Genomic DNA, 22,843 nt, shown 5'->3' on the forward strand with positions numbered 1-22,843 from the left:
ATACTCTCTACTGCCCTCTACAGGTGGAAGGAAAGAACAAGTGAATCACAACATACTACCACCTGCAGGAGTGTCCAAAACATTTTCACCTAACAGAAGAGTTTAAAGCAACTGGTGATTTTTGAGAGATTAACCATTACCAACCAGACTCCACCTATTCACAAGAATTATTTCCCAATTTGCTAAACTCCCTTCATTGTGGAAAGATCTCTGGGAACTATATATATCCCATTTTCAAGAGAACTTGCTGTCTCCTGTACTCATATACAAATGGACATCATAGTCCTCTCTTACCCTGGGTCAAGGCTAAAGGCCTTTATGTCAAAGTTCCTTACAGCCCTGTAAAGCTTGAGTCTTGGAGTGAAGAGAAAACAGATTCAACAGTTATAATGACATAAAGGCATGAACAATACAACTTGTCTGTGCTCTGCAGCCATCAGAGATAACATGAGATTTTGCTTTTGGTTTTTACAAAAAAAAAAAAAAAAAAATGTAAGGCAGCCTGCCAGATAACCAGCAAACAGGCAGCTTCAATGTTGTGTAGAAAGGACCGATGATTATGCATGGATTATTTTCTTCAGTCACACTACTTTATATGGATAGCAACAATGTCAATGATGTCATCTTTCAAAACAACAGACCTGAATGTATAGGCATATTGTGCCAACTGAGCCCCAATCAATGACCTGAGTAATGCAATCATGGTAACACCATTATTCCTCATCTAAACCCTCCACGCCCATAGAAAAATAATGCTAATCTGATGCATGCTCAAGAAATAGGTTGTGCGGGAAAGAAGAATATGTACTTACTCCACAAAATTTAGATCATTACGTGCATCAGAATATGTCGTTTTATTTTTGTATTAGCAGCAGGTTAAAATTTTTTTTTAACAATGACACACTTTCCTGGCTAAGTGCGCATCCTTTTAATGAGGATATTTTCTAAAGACCGAATTCCAAATGTGTGTTCACACAGCACACCAACATCTTTCGGGAACTACAGCATCCGAGTGATTTACAGCATTCCTGATAGAGGAGGCATCGTTGTTTTATTGACTGGAGTAAGCAAGATTTTGAAAGATTTATAGCTTTTAATTGCACTTCCTGCTTGTTTTGCGATTCAATTGATTCTATTTACCGACCTTCAAAATGGGCATAATAAGGACCCAAGCAGATTTAAAATTTCTTAACGTCTGGAAACTTAGGCTTTCTGAGCTGAAATATTCTTCTTCTCTAAACGATGCGCAGGGAAGAGAGCCAATGAGTTTTTCCACTCGTTTAAAGGACACACCGAGCGCTTTCTACGAAGTTGGCCAGCTTCGGCCTAGGAACTAGTACCTCGTCTTTGAAGACCATACATCCGGGTCACCCTGGGACCGGGCAGAGGCCCCGCCCCTCTACGGGTGCCGTCACGGGCCCTTAGGAACGTCCCGCCGCCACGACCCGTCGCGTCCTCCCTGCGCGCTGGAGGCGGAGCCTGCGCAGCGCGATCCTTGAACGCGTCGGGTTGCCACGCGGGTTCGAGCCATGGCTGACAGCTGCCGGATCCCTCAGGCGCGGGCGCTTCTGCAGCAGTGCCTGCACGCCAGGCTGCAAGTACGCCCAGCCGAGGGCGACGCCGAGAGCCAGTGGGTGGAGGTAACGTCAGCCCCGCCACTCCCGGTACCGCGCGAAGGGCGGCCCTTCCCGCGTCGTCTTGGGGATCGGCCTCCCGCCCCTCGCGTCTCCCCGTGGCGCGGTGCGTGGCGCCCGGCGCGTGCTGTCGGCGGTGCGGACTTGCGCTGGGCCAGCCCTCGGCCTTCCGCGGTGGCCTCCCGGGCTTGGCCTGCCCCGCTACGGCTTTGCCTTCTCCGGCACCTTCTCCCTCTTACCTCCCTCCGTTGGGCCAGCGGAGGAGCGTGTCCTCTGGTTAGGACCGCGGGAATTGGAACTTTCTCTCACCTTCTGCCTGCCGGAGCTCCGTGGCCCTCACTGAGGCGTGTCTCAGCTCTTTTGCTTCAAAGGAGTGAGGGCCCTGCCACGCCCTCCGCTCTGCTGGGGCTGCTGGTGCTCAGTGCTGGGCTGGTTTGAGCTTGTAGGTTAGAGTCGTCGGCAAATGTTCAAGACCTGTTTTGACTTGTGCTCCAGGACCCACCGGATTCCCTCTTACGTTGCCCACAGAAAATGAGATTTCCCATGGAATTTTTAGCTTTTTTTTTTTTTCAAGAAACTTAAAAATTATACTTATTTCTTGCCTGAAACAAAGACTACTACTATTAGTATAATGTGGTGTTGAACAGCGTTTCCTCCAGAGAATTTGAAACATTGACACTAATAGGATTTCCTTCTACTTTAATATTTGCCTTTTATTTTTTTTAATTTTTTTTTTATTTATTTATGATAGAGAGAGAGAGAGGCAGAGACACAGGCAGAGGGAGAAGCAGGCTCCATGCACCGGGAGCCCGACGTGGGATTCGATCCCGGGTCTCCAGGATCGCGCCCTGGGCCAAAGGCAGGCGCCAAACCGCTGCGCCACCCGGGGATCCCAATATTTGCCTTTTAAAGAACAGCCTGCCCCACGTTTATGCAAAAGCAAGTAATGTTCTTCATCGCCCCTGACCTATTTTTGGAGTAAGTTAAGAGGAAGAAAAAGATTAGTTGATAGTTAAGGCTTTTGGAGGTACTTGAAAATTTAGGAGCATCTTTTTCATTCGTCAGCTGTATTCGGTCCCAGATCTAGCTTTCTTTATTTAACACAATCCTAGTCATTATGTTAAATATTACCTATAGGGACGCCTGGGTGGCTCAGCGGTTTGGCGTCTGTCTTCGGCTCAGGTCGTGACCCTAGGATCCGGGATCGAATCCCGCATCAGAGGGGGACTGCGGGGAGCCTGCTTCTCCTCTGCCTATGTCTCTGCGCCCCCTCCTCATGAATAAATAAATAAAATCGTTTAATTAAATAAATGTTACCTATAAACTATGATATGTGGGTGGTTATTCTTAAATCAGAATCTGTTACCCTCTGCTAATTTAGAAGTATTTATAAACATTTCTGAGCTGAAATATTTTTCTTCTCTAAATGGTGTGCGGGGAAGAGAGCCAATGAGTTTTTCCACTTAATATGTTAAGTGGAAATATTCTTGTATTTCCCCCTACCCATTTCTTCTCAAAAATTCATGTTTCTTGTTTTTGTTATGCACCACCCCCGCCCCCACTTTTGAGCTCTTGATTTCTTTTCCATATTGTGGAATTTTGTTCATGTTTGTCATCCTATCCAAAGAATTGTCTATTTTTATAGTTAACTCATGAGACTATAAATTCCAGACTTAATCATTTAGATTTCTTCCATCGTTTTTATCTTTTTATGTTCTTCATGCCGCATCTCCTTATGCAAAATCAGATATTTTACGCAGTTTTCCAAACTATAAGTTTGTGTTGATAAACTTTAAAAGCTATTCTAAAGCTTTCCCTTACACTCCCACACCTAACTAAATTAGTATAAAGAGCTGACAGGTAATTAGGTAGTGACAAAGTAAATTTTTTCCTCTTTCTCAAGCATCCTCTTTCCTATTCTATTAGAAGTTATAATTATATATATATATATATATATATATATATATATATATATATATAGTTTTAATTGTCAAAAGATTTGAAGGTTACTTTGTGTTCTCAGTTTTATTCATTTAGACCTTTGCTGTCAAAGGCTAATGTTTTTCTTCCCAAGAAGTGAACTTTCTTAAATTATAGTGAGAGGAGCGCCCGGGTGGCTCAATTGGTTAATAACTTACTCTTGGTCTCCGCTCAGGTCATGATCTGATGAGTGGTGGGATCCAGCCCTGCATCAGGCTCTGTGCCCCACCGGGAATCTGCTAAAGAGTCTCTCCCTATGCCCCTCCCCCTTCTCATGCCTGTGCTTTCTCTGTCTCTACTCTCTAAAATAAATAAATAAATCTTAAAAATTAAAAAACCTGTGGTGAGGATTATATGTAATTTCCTATATATTTAAAATGTTTTCTACCAAAAGAAGCTGCAAGGAAAGTGGTTCTGATTTGAAGAGGGAAATTTGTAAGTCACAACTTAAGATCTATTTTTGGAATAAACTAAAAGAAAAGACCTTACTGAGGAAGTAATGAGATGGGTGGAAAGAACAGGTGTCTTTTTCTGCATATGACTGGATGCTGAATTCTGACATTGTGTCCAAATATGAATATGCCTGATATTTTCACTGAATATGCTTGAGATTTTGGCTGGTACTAAATCCCAGTGGCATGGCCTGTGACAGTGGTGCAGATATCTGTAACATTCATCCTATTAGCTCCTTACTATGGGTGTGCTTGGGAGACCTTTGGTTATTCCAGAAGCACATTTGCACTTCTTAAAAATTACTTGTTTACTGGTAAATCGAGTGTGAGTGCAAAACTGCATTTATGTCTATATAGAAGACTGTTAGCTAACACATAAAGCCTGTAAGATACAGTTGAACTTAAATGCAAACAACAGATAGAGTCCTTAGGTCTGTAAAGTGCTTTGGAAATTAAACTGTAAAATGGGCTTCAGCCCTTAAATTTATTTTTACATACTCACTTAAACACTTACATAGCTCTTACTATGAAGTAAGCACTGTTTTAATCACTTTACAAATATTAATTCGTTTAATCTTTTTAATAGCTCTTGGACTCAAGAAGGTTAATCTACAAAATAAAAAAAATTTAATGATTCACTTACCAGCAAAATCAGAGAGTCATTTATCATTTCTGTTTTTCCTTATATATCCTACAAGAACTAATAAATACCCACATCATTATATTTAAAAGCTTACATTCCTGAGGCATGTGGGTAGCTCAGCCAGTTGGGCATCCAGCTCTTGATTTCAGCTCAGGTTATAGCCTCAGGGTTGTGAGATCAGAGCCCCTCTTAGGCAGTCTGTGCAATGGGGGTGGAGACTGGTTGGGTTTCTCTCTCTTCCTCTGCCCCTCCCCCCACTCTTAAAAAAAAAGCACTTCTAATAACAGACAACCTCATGATGTAGAACTTAGTGTCATAAATTCAGTTTCCAAGGCTAAATCACTATGTTGATTTAAAGCACTGACAGGGACGCCTGGGTGGCTCAGCGATTGAGCACCTGCCTTCAGCCCAGGGCATGATCCTGGAGTCCTGGGATCGAGTCCCACATTGGGCTCCCTGCAAGGAGCCTACTCCTCTCTCTGCCTATGTCTTTGCCTCTCTCTCTGTGTCTCTCATGAATAAATAAATAAAATCTTTAAAAAATAAAAATATAAAGCACTGACAATAATGAAAATAATTGCATGGTTTCTTGGAATTTATAGAAGTAGAGTCAGACCCTTAGTTTTATTAGCTGCAAATAAATGGATTAGGAATAAAGAGTAATGATGTCAAAAGACATCAGTCATGCAATTGCTTATACATTGGCCATATCTAATATAATGTGAATTCATTTGGTGTTGAATAAATGGGGCTCTGAAAACTAAACATTTCTAAGTGTCGGCCTTACTTAAGGGAGAGGAAGCCAGTTCATAGTCATAATGACTGGAAGTGGTTAGATTGTAAATTGATTAGAAGTAAATGTTTGAGGGTACAACTTGTGGTTTTCACCCCTCTTGGTTATATCTTGAACTTAATTTTTGCAAGAAATGATAACTAAGGTGACCATATGTTGGAAAAGATTTTGTTTTCTCACATATTTTAAACATCTGTCATAAAAATGTGTTTCTTTGGGTTTAATCTCTATATAACAGTTTTGAAATTTTATTCATTATCTCTATATCTCTATGTAGAAGTTTTTTTCTTTCTTTTTTTTTTTGTAGAAGTTTTTTTCTAATCTGAGTTTTCTCTGATGATTTCTCATAGGTTCAGAGAGGATTAGTAATCTATGTGTGTTTTTTCAAGGGAGCTAATAAAGAACTTCTTCCCAAAATGGGTATGTATTTGATGTTTGTTTGTTACAAGTAGAAGTGAGGGCACCTGGGTGGCTCAGTCGGTTAAGCCTCTGCCTTCTGCTCAGGTCATGATCCCAGGGTCCTGAGATCAAGCCCCACATTAGGTCCCCTGCTCAGTGAGGAACCTGCTTTTCTCTCTCCCTCTGCTGCTTCCCGTGCTTGTGCTGTCTTGCTCATTATCTCTGTCAAATAAGCTTTAAAATCTTTTTTTAAAAAATAAATAAAAGAGGGCAGCCCGGTGGTTCAGCGGTTTAGCACCGCCTTCGGCCCAGGGTGTGATCCTGGAGACCCAGGATCAAGTCCCACATTGGGCTCCCTACATGGAGCCTGCTTCTCCCTCTGCCTGTGTCTCTGCCTTTCTCTCTCTCTCTCTCTCTCTCTCTCTCTATCTCTCTGTCTCTCTCTCTGTCTCTCATGAATAAATAAAAATAAAATATTAAGAAAGAAAGAAAAAGAAAGAAAGAAAGAAAGAAAGAAAGAAAGAAAGAAAGAAAGAAAGAAAGAAAGAAAAAGGGAAGAAACATATATGAACCAGAAGGAGTAAAAAGCACAATCTTAAGTTGTACTGATAAGTTTTAAAATGAGTGAACTCTACAGTTGCTGGCTTTAACTATTTTTGCCTTTTCCAAAGTTTAAAGTAAACAGGTATGGTGGAATTCTTTCAAAACATCTGCACCATTTCAAATGGCTTATAGATTGCTTTAGAAGAGTGTACACACACACATACACACATAGAAAAAACACACTTGAGATTCAGCGAAGGATACAGAAACTTGTTAGAAGCAGAGTGGCCACATAGGAAGAGGCAGATGCTTCATAATATAGTTTCCTTATCTCCCAAAGTTCCTGACAGGGGCATGTAGGTGACATTATATGTAGAAGATGTGGGTCCCACAATCTGGACAGCTAAGTCTTTCACCATTGTTATGGAAAATTTTAAATTAACTATTTATCCACTTTTTAAAATAAGAAATGTATATAAACATAAGGTTCTCATCTTGAAGAAGGCTCATTGTTATCAGAAGCACACCTCCTCCATGGACAAGGAATGTTCAGTTATCTCTGAACTATAATTTACCTGCCTGCAGTTTTCCAAATTCCTGGATAGTCCATAGCACTGCACATTCTTTGTGATAATTACATAGATTCAGATGCACCACATCAAATACTGTCTTAAGATAGGGACACCTGGGTGGCTCAGTGCTTGAGCATCTGCCTTTGGCTCAGGTTGCGATCCCAGGATCTTGGGATCAAGTCCCACATCGGGCTCCCCATGGGGAGCTTGCTTTTCCCTCTGCCTAGGTCTCTGCCTCTTTGTGTCTCAAGAATAAATAAATAAATAATCTTTAAAAAATACTATTTTAAGATAAGATAATTTCATACAAAAAGGAAAAACTAAAAACCAGACAACCTGAGTTCATGACACTATCCCTAAGGTTGGGGAGAGGCTATATTCTCTTTATTTGTAGAGGACGATACCCATTAGTTGGGTTAATAAGAAATATTAATTTTACAAATAGGTAGTTGCAACATGCAGAAGTTAACCTAAAAGGGCTTCAGGTAATGGAACTCAAGGGTAAATAGCCCAATGAGACACAGCTGGGACAAAAGGCTAAAAGCTCCTAGACGAAATTTTATACCAAGACATCAAACATGTTTGACATCTTTGTCGGAGGATGAAAACTAGACTAAAGGACTACGATAGGAGAGAGTGGGAAACCAATAACTGGTGGTTTGAAATTTGAATCTGGAAGATAATGGGGAACTTTACAGGGTTTAAAGAGAAGATGAGGGGCCCCTGGCTGACTCAGTCAATGGAGCATGCAGCTCTTGATCTCAAGATCGTGAGTTCGAGCCCCATGCAGAATATAGACATTAAAAAAAGAGAGAAAATGAAATGAGGGCTCCTGTTACAGAGGATGATTTGCCAGGATATACTGCTTGGTTATTGGACATTCTGTCCATTTTCCTAAGTTAATATTTTGCCTTGAATTAAATCTTTATTGACCATAAAAAGTATACTAGAAATATGCAAAAACAGGAAGAGAATTTTTGTCATTATGACTTAAGATTGACTCCTAAAGTTGTTTCATACTTTAAGTGACTCTGAATCATAATAAAATGAAATGAACCAACCAAATCCAAGCTACATTTTGTGTTAAAGTAAATAAATCCTGTGTGCTTCCAGGATTTATTTGTCTAAATTCACTTTGAAAACATGCAGTAAGACTGATGAATTAGGAGGTCTACCATAACTTTTAGTGGACAGTCTAAAACCAAACTTTGGTATGATTCTCAGTCTTGTGACTCTAACTCATTCTGCTGGTGTGAGTTATAAGCAGAAAAGTCCCACTGTTATTGATAGTGTTAGCTTGTACTTCCCTTTTTCCAGGAGGCAAAGTAAGCCAGTGTGATGGGATTATATTAAACTCCATTTCATACTTCCTACATGGATTCAGATCTTTCTAATCAAATCAGGTACCCCTTGGGAACATAACCAGTTACATCCATAGAGTCTGGGGTAACGTGGCTAACATAGAGATGTGCAGAATCTCTCACAATTCATCTTCAGTATAATTGAACTGAGATCCAAGGACCTGTCAAAGCTTAACTTCCCATAAATATCATTAGAGATACTTGATTGATAACCTGTCTTAAGATCTTTGAGTTTCCAACATGCCATTAATCCATTGTGTCGTTTTAACTCTACTTACTGACATTTATATTTGTATTTTATATACTTCTACATAGTGATATATATAAACTAATAACATTAATTGAATTCTCAGTTATAGCCAGTAGAGGGAGGTGTGTGGAAGTATAATAATTTGTACTTCCCTTTCTCACCTGTTATTCCAAAACTGTCTACTTAGTCTGTTACTAGCCTGAGGCCTGGATAGCTGGATAGAGATTTCCCTAGAAATGAAGTGCTGTGGAGAGTTACAGTTTCCTTAGAAGCAATCAATAACAACTGCTAGCTATATAGCAAAGCCCTATTCATAATAGAAAAAATTTAGAGGTATTTTAAAATAGATATTAGTTGAAAATTGATAGTGCTTAATGCACAGCTTAGGAATTCATTTGGATATTCATCGTGGCAGATTTCTACCAGATTAATTCCCTGATTTGTAGAGTGGGACAACCATACTGAATCCTTACTGATATTTACTGCAGATCCTCCGATACTTGAAACTTTTGACCACCCTACTAGAAAGTATACCTTTTCAAGCCTGATTACTGGGGAAGAGTGTGAGATTTATATAGTTTCTTTTACCATTGGTCTTCTAAGGAATATTCTTTTTTTTTTTTTTTTTTTTAGATTTTATTTATTTATTTGAGAGAGAGAATGTGTCTGCAAGTATGGGAAGAGAGAATCTCAAGCCTACTTCACGCTGAGCATATAGTCTGACAAGGGGCTCAGTTTCAACCATCCTTGAGATCATGACCTGAGCCAAAATCAGGTGTTGGGATGCTTAACCGACTGAGCCACCCTGAGGTGGCTCCTAACGAATATTCTTTATAAGCAAAAGCTATTTATACCCTTTATAGAGTCAAGAAGACCTTAAGGCTATTTATATTATATTATTAAATATATTTATATTTCTTTTGTTTATTTTGAAAATGTAAAGTTTTTCTAAATTGAGATTTTTTAGCTACACATAGATATTTATAGCTTTTTTTTAATGATTTGATTTATTCATTTGAGAGAGAGCAAGCACAAGGAGGGAGGGGGCAGAGGGAGAAGGAGAAACTGCTTAGCAGGGAGCCTGACACAGAGCTCAACCCCAAGACCCTTGGGATCGTGACCGGAGCCAAAGGCAGACATTTAACCAACTGAGCCACCCAGGCACCCCAATATTTATGGCTTTTGACATTTCTCATTAGCTATGAGTATAATTTCATAAATGCCATAAAATAACACTATGTTTTCTTGTGTGTATATGAACATAATGCCAGTATACCTTTTGATTTACATTTTTTGTTATAACAGTGAATTTCTGATGATTACCTTTCTCCCATGGGTTACAATTTGTCAAATGATTGGACTGTGTTGAATAGTGCCTTTGAGGTTATGAAACTGCAAAATTATCTGGTTGTAATCAGAATAAACCTAGAACCTTTGTCTCAGCTTAGAGTTCTAGGCAGTTAAGTTACTACAAGATTTCTACTTAATATTCTTTGTTGTAAAGTAGAATTTGGTGTGAATAGGATTCATCATAGCCTTTTTCCAATGAGATTTTCTTATGGAATATAAAAAGAAACAAAAAGGCAAAATCTTTTTGTGTATCCCCCTGGGGCAACAATATTTCGAGGTTTCAGTATAAATTTTTAGTCCTTTCTGCATGAATTTATTGTTAGGAAATCTTGACTGCCCATTTGGATTTAAAATATCATACCATTTTTTGCATGAAATTTGCCTTATTCATGCTTAGATCATTTAGCTTAATGGAGCAGTTCTTTAAATCTGAATAGAGATTTGAGGTAAAAATCATGAGCCAGCAAATGATTTTAAACAGATTTGCTGACTGAATGATTATTGGTTTTCTTCATGTTTGTTTCTCACTTCAAGGTGTTTCCCTTTCTTCCCCACCCAGTTAATACACTATTAAACGTGAAGTTAAGTGAAGCAGAAAATGGCAAGCACGTGTCTATATTGGATCTACCTGGCAATGTTCTTATCATCCCTCAAGCCACCCTTGGGGGGAGAGTAAAAGGAAGAAATATGCAGTATCACTCTAACTCTGGAAAAGAAGAAGGCTTAGAACTTTATTCCCAATTTGTGACTCTATGTGAAAAAGAATTAGCTGCCAATAGCAAGTGTGCTGAAGCTGGAGTTGTAGTGGAACATGGTACTTATGGGAACAGGCAAGTGTTAAAGCTGGACACCAATGGACCATACACACACCTAATTGAGTTTTGAAAAATTAAAAGTTTCTCGGTTGTTTTCTGGTATAAAATTATCTCAACAAAATTAGATGTTCTTCCTCTTCTTGAATACACTAATCTGCGGCATTTTTAGACAAGAACATCCTGGATCCCATCCGTCCCTCTGCAACCTGCTAATTGGATGACCTTGCCTTGCCAAATCACCAAACTCTGGGTCTCCGTCACCTTTCATTCTGCTCTCCCCTACACTTCCACTTGAAAACTTGAAAAATACTTTCTATTCACTTTAGAGTCATTGTGGAAATGTTCTAAGAGAGCTGTATTTAAGTATTTTGCGTGAACAGTTTTGTGCAATCAAGGAAAATAATTCTTAGACCCTCAAACGTATGAAGCATGTAATAAAAATAACTATTTGTATTAAAATTAGGTAAAATCCCACACAAACTGATTATAGTTTTGTCAGTTTTGTTTTACTATTTCAGTTTTCCATATTTTGAATGAAAACAATGTGATTTTAAAAAATGTGATTTACTATTCCTTTTAATAATATCTGTGAAAATGTAATGTAGAAATGTTATTGTGCATTATATTACTTTCTAAGGACATCCAAGTGCTTTAAATCATTTTAAGAATCTTTAGTTGATACAAGAACAAGGTATGAGAATTAAAAATTGTTTTCCTTTGATATGCAATTGGTTAATTAATACTCTGTTTCTCAGTTTTTTTCCCAAATGATGTATGTCTCATTTTCTGTCTTTGGTTTTTAAAAGTTACCGCTTTGTGAAATTAATGTTCATAAGCTTTTTAGAAAGTCCTTTCTTACTTAATGAGATTACTATAAAAAAGAAAAGGGGGAGCTTTCTACAGGAATTACTTGGAAACAAGCTGACTTGTTCTTTTCCATGTTATTTCCCTGCCGATTGCAAGCTAGTGTTTTTTTCTGTGAGTTAATGTTTGTGCCCTGCCCCTGTTCATATGTTGAAGTCCCCCAACTTGATGGTATTTGGAGATGGGGCTTTGGGAGGTAATTAGAGTTAATGAGATCATAAGTGTGGGTCCCTCATGATGGGATTAGAGTCTTCAAAAGAAGAGTCACCAAAGAGCTTGTTTGCTCTCCACTCCACCACATGAGGATGCAGTGAGAAGGTCGCTACCTACATGCTAGTAAGAGAACCCTTACCAAAAATTGACCATGTTGACACCTTTATCTTGAACTTGTAGCCTCCAGAACTGTGGGAAAATAAATTTATGTTGTTCAAACCACTCAGTCTATGGTATTTTGTTAGAACAGCATGAGCTGATGAAAATGGTGATACATGATAGATAGCTAATAAGGTAGATTTTTTTACAGTCAAGAGAGGAAGATATATAAGAAATTGAAAGAATATGTGAATCAATAAAAAATAATACTCACTTTTTGCAAACTCCTCTGACTTTATTTGAAAAGATATTTTAAAGAGTAAACACCAAATAAGATTTCTAATTACCAAAAGATGAAGAAATTAATTTGAATAAACATCCTAAGTAACTGCTGAAAATTCCTTTGTGTCATAATTTCTTTAGGTCTGTCTTCCTAAGATACTTAAATTTTTGTTATCACAAAAATCCTATTGCTCCATATCCTTCCTGTACTATTCTATTTTGGAACTTGAGAATCAATAACTGGCTTGGTAATGAGCTCATTGTCCTTAACTTTTGCTTTATTGATTCATGATACACTTATTGAAATGTAATAAACTATTCATAAACTTTCGAACTCCAATTTTCTCAAAGCTCCAAGGAGGTGTATATATCTTTTGAAAAGATTATGTGTTACCTATTTTAAATCATTTTGATTTTGTGTGTAGGTGAAATGCTGACTCATAGCCCTAGATTGCTGTTTTATAGTTCAGGCAATTTTTTAAAATTTTGCTTGAGGTACTTATGGAGAACAGCAATGTCAACTGCATGAAGGGTTATTAAGCAAAAAATGATGGCCAACTTTCATTTCCAAAGAGGATAGAACAAGAGGCAGGAGAAATAGTGGATACGAAAATAACTATACCTTGGCTTTCTAGAGCTCTTCAGGCCCAAGGTGCTCAAAGAAACTTCAGTAGACCCCTCCTTTTGTTTTCCCAGCATAAGAGGATAGTCCTATGGAAAGTAAGACAGTGCTTAAACAGTTTTCCCAAGATCACACAATAGGGAGGAATAATGCCCATTTTTCCACTTTTCCTGTAGTGAGAATTGTTAAAACTAAAATTCATCTTGGTAAAGGTGTAGGATCTCCCAGTGTGGATCACTTGAGAAAGAACACCCAATACATTGGTTTACTTACAAAATTAGGTGGCAGTAGCGTTGCACCTAATTTATGTACCTTCTGCCTCTGTTTTTCTAAGATTCTAGAATGTCTCCATTAGAATCTCATTTCAAAGTATTACTTTATCTACCCATTTAGAAACTACATGGATTCAAGTATAGAAAATACTGTACAGGGATCCCTGGGTGGCGCAGCGGTTTGGCGCCTGCCTTTGGCCCAGGGTGCGATCCTGGGGACCTGGGATCGAATCCCACGTCAGGCTACTGGTGCATGGAGCCTGCTTCTCCCTCTGCCTGTGTCTCTGCCTCTCTCTCTCTCTCTCTCTGTGTGTGTGTGTGTATCATGAGTAAATAAATAAAATCTTTAAAAAAAAAAAAAAAAAGAAAATACTGTACATAAGACACAATGAATGTGGCCTTAATATCTTCAATGTATTCATGCAAAGTAAAATCAAACGTTCCTTCATTAGTTCAAGTAAAAAAGGGCCTACCATTAATGAATCATATCTGTATTAATGATGATTTATTGACTCCATAATGAAAGAACTCAACTTATAAAATATAAGGATCAAATACTGGAGAGTTCTATGTCACTTGTTTTAGAGAATAAGAATTTACAGTGGTGTTTTAAGACAGTGACATGTCCTATTTTTGTTATCCATGGTTAATATTGTAGAGGGCCTGACTTGTTACACTTAAAGGTAGTTAGGATACCTGGGTGGCTCAGTGAGTAAAGCGTCTCACTCTTGGTTTGGGCTCAGGTCATTGTCTCATGGTCATGAGATCAAGCCTCAGTCAGGCTACCTGCACATGGAGTCTGCTTGAGATTCTCTCCTCTGCTTCCTTCTGCTCACATGCGCTCGCTCTCTCTCTCTCTCTCTCTCTCTCACATAAATAAATAAAATCTTTAGATGTATTCATTAGTAAGTTTAATCATTCCCAAACTTACTGAGGTTTAAAAAAATTAGAAATGCCTCATCTATTAATTTATTGAAATACTAGTTCCTGAAAGGGAAGAGCTATAGAAAAATAACACTTTAACTCTGAAGCCACACCATGGTGATGAGTTTAAATGTTTGATAGTCTCCTAATTATTCTTCCTTTCTCCTATTTCTCCTGCCTCTAGTCCTTCTTTTGCAGAAAATCTCCAAGGTAATGACTCTAGAACATTCTTTTCTCCATGATATTCCACAGTTAAGAACCTTTTTTTTAATTAAGTTGTTTAACTCCAGGATAGTTAACATACGGTGTTATATTACTGTTCAGAAACCTTTATAACCTTTTAACTACAGGTCAGAGTCTAAACTGAAGTTGGAACAAAAGTTCTCCATACTCCTTAGGAGTGAATGAAATCAGGGAGAACTGTAAAGAGATCTAAAGTCAGAATCTTGGGAAAACACAAAGGAAGAGCAAATAAATGAGAGGCTAGAGGACACTATAGAGATCAGAAATGCAGAGAGAACCCAAAAATGCAGTATTAACAGAAGATAATTTTCAAGGTGTAAATAGTGACAAAGTGAGTGCCACATACTGAAGAAAAATTGAATAACACAAAGACTAAAGAGACACAAAGACCTCTAGGCCTAGCAGTTAGGTATTTTCAAGCTTCTAGAAAATTGGGGTAAATTTTATTATAAGACTTAGTAGAGGTGGGACCGCTGGGTGGCTCAGCAGTTGAGCGTCTGCCTTCAGCTCAGGTCGTGACCCTGGGGTCCTGGGATCCAGTCCCACATCAGGTTCCCTGCAGGGAGCCTGCTTCTCCCACTGCCTGTGTCTCTGCCTCTCTGTGTCTCTCATAAATAATAAATAAATAAATAAATAAATAAATAAATAAATAAATAAATAAATAATAAAATCTTAAAAAAAAAAAAAAGGCTTAGTAGAAGTAGAAAAAGATTTAGTTTTTCATCCATGGGCCAGAGTGTCTCAAAGTGTGCCAGTGGGCCAGGAATCACCTGGAGCCTAATACTTTAACAAAATGCAGTTTTTTAGGACTATCCCAAATGTACTGTTAGAATCTCAGGCCTTAGAATTCACTGACTCAGCAGTGTCCCCCAGGTGATTATCATGTATACTGGAATCCCAGAACCACTGTTGCTCAGAATGAAGCCCAGACTTGTAGGGTTGCTATCAGTTTTGTACTCTGGCTCCAGCTTGACTTTTTTTTTTTTTTTTTTAAGATTTTATTTATTTATTTGAGACAGAGCACACATGAGTCAGGGGGAAGTGCAGAGGAAGAGGGAGAAGCAGACTCCCAGTTGAATGGGGAACCTAATGCAGGGCTCGATTCCAGGACCCTGAGATCATGACCTGAGCCTAAGACAGACATTTAACGGAGCCATTCAAGTGCCCCTCCTGCTTGACTTTCTAACCCTTTCTCCCACTACCCCCAGCAGAAATTCTCCAATGTAACTCCTATGTTTTTCATAAATCATGCCCCTGGCTGAGTTGCTCTGTGCTCTCTTAAGTCCATCATAATTCAATATCTAGCTCAAGTCAATCTCTTCTAATCCCACAGTAATTTATCCTGCCTCTACCTTCCTCCAAATTGTGGTTTTCCCACACTTGACACTTGTGATGGGTCTTATGAGGTTGAGTACTTTGGCTTTCAGTTTTTTATATTTTTTTGTGTCTTTAAGAGTGTAAATAACATTGGGCAGAGACAATGTAATAGCAAGCATACATAACATGTTTTTTATAAATCCCATAGTACTTCCACAGTACTGTGTATGTTGTCCATGCTCATAATTCTCACTAAACATTCCCTAAATTAATATGAAGATATGTCAGTGGCCAGAATACTCTTGATTTTGGATCAGTATGACCAGTATTTCACATATGTATTTCTTTGCTACCATGGAATAAAAAGAGATTGGAATGTACAGGAAGTAAGTTTTTTTTTTAAGGTTTTATTTATTTATTCATGAGAGACACAGAGAGAGGCAGAGACACAGGCAGAGGGAGAAGCAGGCTCCCCATGGGGAGCCTGATGCAAGGGCTCCACCCAGGATCATGCCCTGAGCCTAAGGCAGTGCTCAACCACTGAGTGCTCAACCACTGAACCACCCAGACGTCCTAGGAAGTAAGTTTACTGTAGCTACTCCTTGCTTCATTAAAATAGATGACATCAGAGAACTTAGAGGCAAACTAAAACATTGAGATTCAACACAATTGTGAGCATTGCTGTTTTTATTTTATTCCTTTATTATATCAGAGTGGTCACTTTACATTTTCTTAAGGTTGACTCTCTATATACATAATATAACTGTACTTACATAATGGCCCTGTACCTTTAAAAGGTGTAACAAAGAGCAAGCCATTCTAAAAATACAGAAGGGGAAAACTATTTCATTTAGGAAAACCTGTTTTTGAGTCCTTCATAAAACAAACTTATTGTGAACCAAATAAAAATGTCTTTATTTTATTTAAAAGTATGAATTTTAAAGCATCAAGCTGTATTAAGACCCTTCTATATTTAATTACAAAATAAAGCAGTTCTGTGGGATAGACCACAAATACCCAATGTCGTGATAAATATGACCCTACTTCTTTTTACCAGACTTTCCCATATGAATGAATTTTTTGCACTGGGTTAGCCAGCATTTTTTCTCTTAAGCTTAAAAAAAAATTTGATCTGTTACATTAGCTTTTTTTCTGAATGTGAAAAGAATTTATGTAGAGAATGCAACACACCCTATGTAACAGTATCTGAGAACCATTAGCTATAAACAATTGGAGTTGGGAAAGTAACTGTGGACTTTTTTAAAGGGGAGGTGGAGTTAGAGATTTTTAGGGAACATCTGACCATACTAGCAAAAATGTCATCCTTGACTCCAACTTAGAGAAGTTGTTTACTTAGCTTAGTTCACACATAGATAAACTCAGGCATACTTTCTATGCAAGACATTCATTTTTGGTGTTTTTGGTTTTTTTTTTTTTTTTTTTCCTTTTTGGAAGGGGGTGGTGGGGAAGGGGCAGAGGGAAGAGAGAGAATCTTAAGTAGGCTCCAGGTCCAGCTAGTCCCACAACCCTGAAATCATGATCTCGTGACAGGAGCTGAAGTCAGAAGTTAAAGGCTTAACTGACTGAGCAAACCAGGCACCTCTCAAGGCATTCTTTTAATTTCCTGTGCAGCCCCAAGGTAAGTCTCTTAAGGAGTAGGTATGATGATCTTCAAAGTGTAGTTTGTTCAAAGCCTGGATTATTATATTTCCTCATTACGTTCAGGTAGTCCTCATGGCTAAGATTTCATAGTATACATGCTTGCCTTTTTAAAGGCAGATGTTGAAAATGTGCTTTTAACATTTGCTTAATACTGCACCATGGATAGTAGTTGCTCTCCACTTAAAAGTTGTAGTTTTTAGAATCTGTGAGTCAGCAGGAATCAAGCTGAAAGCTGTGTGAAATACAAATTGTTTAAATATGACCCTTAATCTCAAGGAATTTACCATGTATTAGGGGACATAATAGACACAAATGTATTAGGTGGTATGTGATCAGTGCTATCTGGATGATGAACTACCTATGAACTATAGAGTAGCAGCAGATAGAGAAGATAATTCTGGCTGGAGGGTGAATCCCTGTTATTAACATAGGCATGGCAATTTGAGCTATCCCTTGAAGAACTAGTAGAATTTCTATAGGCACAAGGGGTGAGGAAGGAGGCATTTCAAACTTTGGACTAATAGTAATATGTCATTGGAGGCAGGAAGACTTTTTTTTTTTTTTTTAGTTGTATAGACATAAAGAGATTGGGACTGATTTAGAACATAACAGTGGCTGTGAACATAGAAACTAACATAACTGGAGATGCTGAAAGGTGTTTGAAAACAAATACACTTCAAGGCAGCTGCCTGGTTGCAGTGTGGTAAAGGGAGGAATCAGAAATTAAAATCTCTCATGTGGGTTACTAAAGAAGATGAATTCAGATTTTAATATATTGAGTTTAAGACACCTGAAGGTTTATCCAAGTGGAAATACCAAGCAGATTTGTTACTCAGGGCAGTGAGTACAGATTTAGAAGACTTATTTATGAAAGTGATAGTTGACACCCCAGAAATAGACAAGATTTAAATCATCCAATATTCACCTACTCTGGTTAAGTATAGAAGTACACTAAAAATAAAGGGCAATTTCTGTCCTCTTGGAGATTATAGCAACTGGTGTGTTAAGACAGTTAATTGGAACATGTAGAACTGGAGGTGCTAAAAGAGAGAAAAACAGCACCGTGGAGATTTGGAGATAGGAGAGATTTCATCTAGTTAGGGGAGCACTAATATTTCAGTATAATTTTGAAGATTAAGACATATGAGAAGGGAACCTGGGTGGCTCCATCCATGAAGCTCAGGTCATGATCTCCGGGTCTCCAGGTTCTGGGACCCTATAGGGCTCCCTGCTCAGTGAGGAGTCAGCTTCTCCCTCTGCCTCTAACCCTCTCTCTCTCTCTCTCATGTGCATGCACTCTCTCTCTCTCTCTCTCTCTCAAATAAATAAATAAATAAATAAATAAATAAATAACCTTTTTTAAAAAGCTGAACCTTGGAATGAGGTTCAGGCATTTCACTCAGTATTTTGTCATTTCATAGCTCTGTGATTCCTTAGTGATCCCAGTGTTCATAGTCCACCAGGTCCAGTCTGAGCTGTTGCCACTCTGCATTCCTTTTACATTGTTGATAATAACCTTCTTCCTTTTCTTATAAAAAAAGTGACGTATTTTCTCAGGGTTCTGAATTGGCAAAAGTTAATGCAAGTTTTAAAGCTGTATTTAGTAAGGGAAGAGAAAACATTTGTCTTAAGCAACAATAAAATTTTGTGCCCTCAATCACCTTGGTGTTGGGTAGGATTTTTTCCATTATAAATCTGGGCCTAATTTTAGTTTCAGGCTGATTTCAGAATATTATTTTAAGTGTTGCTCAGTGTTCTTGCTATCATCTCATAAATAATAACGATGAGTGTCCATATCCTCCAACAATGGGTGGTTTTTTAAAATCTTTTTCTTTTCAGTGATATCACAAATTTGCTATTTGCTAAACTTTTCCAAAAATGCTATTGGTAGATTCCTAGTTACTGAGGTCAGAATAAAGTCCATCCAGTATATATTCCACATATTTGTGTTTATCCTAAAATACGTGTAGAAGGATAATAATGGCATATTAATTCCCATGTTTTCTCCTGTTTTTTCCTTGATTTTTCATTTAGAAATAAGATATTATGCAAGCATTTTAATGGTGAGCCACGGCTACCTTCAGTTTGATTAATATTTGAGATTATTGAATTAACCAGATACTTACTACTTAGTATATACAAAGCAGTGGTAGATATCATAAACAAACAGATATGTATATTGCAAGACACCAACCATTAACTTTACAATAGTGATTCATCCTGAATTACACAGTAATCAGTAGAAAAAAATGGATTTTAGCTCTCCTAGGAGTTATTTGTTGGATACAATCAGAATTCAAAAAGCATAGTCTTTTAAATAAGAATTTATTTAAAATCTGCTATAGGGGCGCCTGGGTGGCTCAGTTGTTGAGCATCTGCCTTTGGCTCAGGGCGCGATCCCAGGGTCCTGGGATCGAGTCCTGTATCAGGCTCCCCTCAGGGAGCCTGCTTTTCCCTCTGTCTATGTCTCTGCCTCTCTCTGTGTGTCTCTCATGAATAAAAAAATAAAATCTTAAAAAAAAAGACTCTTATACACACAGTTTTGGGAAATGCAAGGGATAAAAATATAAAATGTGTTCTTCTTTTGTAGGTTTGTATCTTTATATATTTCAGGAGACAGAGAATTAGGGGCAGGGAAAATAGATTTGGAAGGTAGGTGCATATACATGGTAGTTAAAGCCACCAAATATTATGGTGGCTTCTCAAAAAAAAAAAAGTAGAGCTACCATATGATTTAGCAATCCCACTTCTGGGTATATATATCTAGAAGAATTGAAACCGGATTTTCAAAGAAATATTTGCACACCCATGTGCATAGCAGCATTATTAACAACAGCTAGGGCACCTGGATGGCTCAATCAGTTGAGTGTCCAACTCTTGATTTTGTCTCAGGTTGTGATCTCTCAGGGTCTTGGGATCGAGTCCCACATAGGGCACTGCTGGGCACAGAACCAGCTTGGGATTCTCTCTCTCCCTCTCCCTCTGCTCCTCCTCCTGCTCACATACATGCTCGCTCTATCTCTGTCTCAAATAAATAAATAAATCTTAAAAACAAAACCAACAACAATAACAATTAAAAAAAAAAAACAGCCAAAAGGTAGAAGCAGCCCAAATGTCCATCAAAGGATGAGTGGAAAAGGGAGGTGGGTGGGAGGATAGGGTAACTGGGTGATGGGCATTAAGGAGGGCAGATGATGAGATGAGCACTGGAAGTTATATTATATGTTGGCAAATTGAATTTAAATAAAATATATATAGGGGCACGTGGATGGCTCAGTGGTTGAGCATCTGCCTTTGGCTCAGGGCATGATCCCGGAGTCCTGGGATGTATGTAGTCTTGCATCAGGCTTCCCCGCAGGGAGCCTCCTTCTCTCTCTGCCTATGTCTTTGCCTCTCTCTGTGTGTCTCTCATGAATAAATAAATCAAATCTTTATTTTGATTTATTTATTCATGAGAGATGGACAGAGAGGCAGAGACACAGGCAGAGGGAGAAGCAGGCTCCATGCAGGAAGCCCGATGTGGGACTCGATCCCAGGACTCCAGGATCACGTCCTGGGCCGAAGACAGGCACTAAACCACTGAGCCACCCAGGGATCCCCCCAAATCAAATCTTTAAAAATAAATAAGTAAAATATATATTTAAAAAAAGGATGAATGAGTAAACAAAATTGGCATATACACGCAGTGGAATATTATTCAGCCCTAAAGAGAAAGGAATACATTTTAAATGCTACAACCTGGGGATCCCTGGGTGGCGCAGCGGTTTGGCGCCTGCCTTTGGCCCAGGGCGCGATCCTGGAGACCCGGGATCGAATCCCACGTCGGGCTCCCGGTGCATGGAGCCTGCTTCTCCCTCTGCCTGTGTCTCTGCCTCTCTCTCTCTCTCTCTGTGACTATCATAAATAAATAAAAATTTAAAAAAAAAAAAAAATAAATGCTACAACCTGGATAAACCCGAGGACATTATATTAAGTGAAATAAGCCAATCATGAAAAGAAAACTACTATATGATTCCACTTACATGAGATATGTAAAGTAGATTCATAGGGACAGAAGGTGGCATGATGGTTGCCAAGGGCTGGGGGGAGGAGGAAAAGGGAGTTGTTGTTTAATGAACATAGCATTTTAGTCACGCAAAAGGAAAAAGTTCTGGAGATCTGTCTCACAACAATCTGAGTATATTTAAACCACTGAACCATAAACTTAAAAAAAAAAAAAAGTCACCAAAGTGGAGGACATTATCTAAGAGTGTGTAGAAAAGATGTCAAGAAACAGCAGGAAGCTGAATATTTAAGAAACAAACAGATTAAGATGCCATCAAATAGCTAACAAAGAGTGGGAAGAGAGGAAGCAGAAAAACTAAGTATAATATCATGGAATTCAAGATAAGGGAAAAGTTCTATCCAAGTAGGTTGTAGTGAAACATAGCCAGTCCACTAGAGAAGACAAATGGGAAAAAAAATTTTTTTTAAAGCTGTTGGAGAGGAACCGAGCAGCCCAGTGGATTGGGCATCTGCCTTCAGTTTGGGTCATAATCCAGGGCTCTTGGGATCAAGCCCCTGAGCAGGGATCCTGCTTCTTCCTCTCCCTCTGCCACTACCCCTGCTTGTGCTTTCTGTTAAATAAATCTTAAAAACAAAAAAGTTTAAAAAGTAAAAGCTGTTGGTATTAACAATTAGAAGGTCACTAAACATTGTGAATACAGATTTCTTGGAATTAGGTAAGCCAAATAGCTTGAGGATTGAATAAGAATTAGGAAAATATAGTAAGTGTAGATAACTCTTTCAAGGAAATTGAAGTTGAAGAGGCTCGAAGAGCTATAGTTTTGTATGAAAGCAGTATTAAGTTTTCTTTTTAAGATGCAGAAAATGTGAGCCTGTTTTTAAAGGAAGAAAAAGTAGGGGATGAAATTGAAAGGAAGAGAAGGGAGGCTTATGGAACAAAATCCCATATCAAAAGCATAGGTAGACAGATGTTTGTGGAAAACTTTTGGATCCTCTGAGATAAGAGGAAAAGATTGCTGAATGTAGGATGAAAAGGAGAGCTCTAGTGGAGTTCAGACATCATACCCTCTACTTTTGCTATAAAACATAAGACTTGATTATCTGGGAGAAAGGAAGATGGCACCTAATAATGGTTGAAGGACAGTAGTGCATGTTTGATAAAGCCACTTTAGGAGTTGGGTAAGTAAGCCAACCGGTTGAGGCTAGAAATCGTAAATAATGCAGCAAAGTAGAGAGCAGAGTTATATGAGCACTGGGTGTTATTCTGTATGTTGGCAAATTGAACACCAATAAAAAATGAATGTATTATTAAAAAAAAAAAGAAAGCAGAGTTATGTAATTCTCTTGGCAGTCCAAGAGCAGATCAGAAAAAGCAGATGGTAGGGTTAATCCACATTCAGGGGTTGGCAGAGAGACTGTATTAGGGTCATGTAGTAAAAGGAATTAGGAGTGCAAGTAAGAAAGTAGTTGAAACAACTGACCTCAGAAACCAAACTGGACAAGCAAAAGAAAAAATCAGCAAGGAGCTAATGGATTAGGTGACAGAAG

General features: G+C 38.4%; 1 protein-coding gene across 1 annotated transcript; it reads left to right on the plus strand.

Moving 5' to 3' along the window:
- Nucleotides 1–1,383: 1,383 nt before the first annotated feature.
- On the plus strand, nucleotides 1,384–12,590 carry DTD2 (D-aminoacyl-tRNA deacylase 2). The gene is made up of 3 exons (XM_041760256.1): nucleotides 1,384–1,640; nucleotides 5,853–5,922; nucleotides 10,537–12,590. Exons 1-3 carry the CDS (start codon nucleotides 1,530–1,532, stop codon nucleotides 10,860–10,862), a joined length of 507 nt encoding a protein of 168 aa, XP_041616190.1. The 5' UTR covers nucleotides 1,384–1,529; the 3' UTR covers nucleotides 10,863–12,590.
- The last annotated feature ends 10,253 nt before the right edge of the window (nucleotides 12,591–22,843 follow it).

This window comes from Vulpes lagopus, chromosome 6 (assembly GCF_018345385.1).
Source record: "Vulpes lagopus strain Blue_001 chromosome 6, ASM1834538v1, whole genome shotgun sequence".
Classification (NCBI taxonomy): domain Eukaryota; kingdom Metazoa; phylum Chordata; class Mammalia; order Carnivora; family Canidae; genus Vulpes; species Vulpes lagopus.

Excerpts from the sequence above, each read along its gene's own strand:
- DTD2 (XM_041760256.1), top strand. The coding sequence starts at position 1,530 with ATGGCTGACAGCTGCCGGATCCCTCAGGCGCGGGCGCTTCTGCAGCAG. Across the intron at positions 1,641-5,852 it reads CCGAGAGCCAGTGGGTGGAG|GTTCAGAGAGGATTAGTAAT; the intron begins GTAACGTCAGCC and ends GATTTCTCATAG. Across the intron at positions 5,923-10,536 it reads AGAACTTCTTCCCAAAATGG|TTAATACACTATTAAACGTG; the intron begins GTATGTATTTGA and ends TTCCCCACCCAG.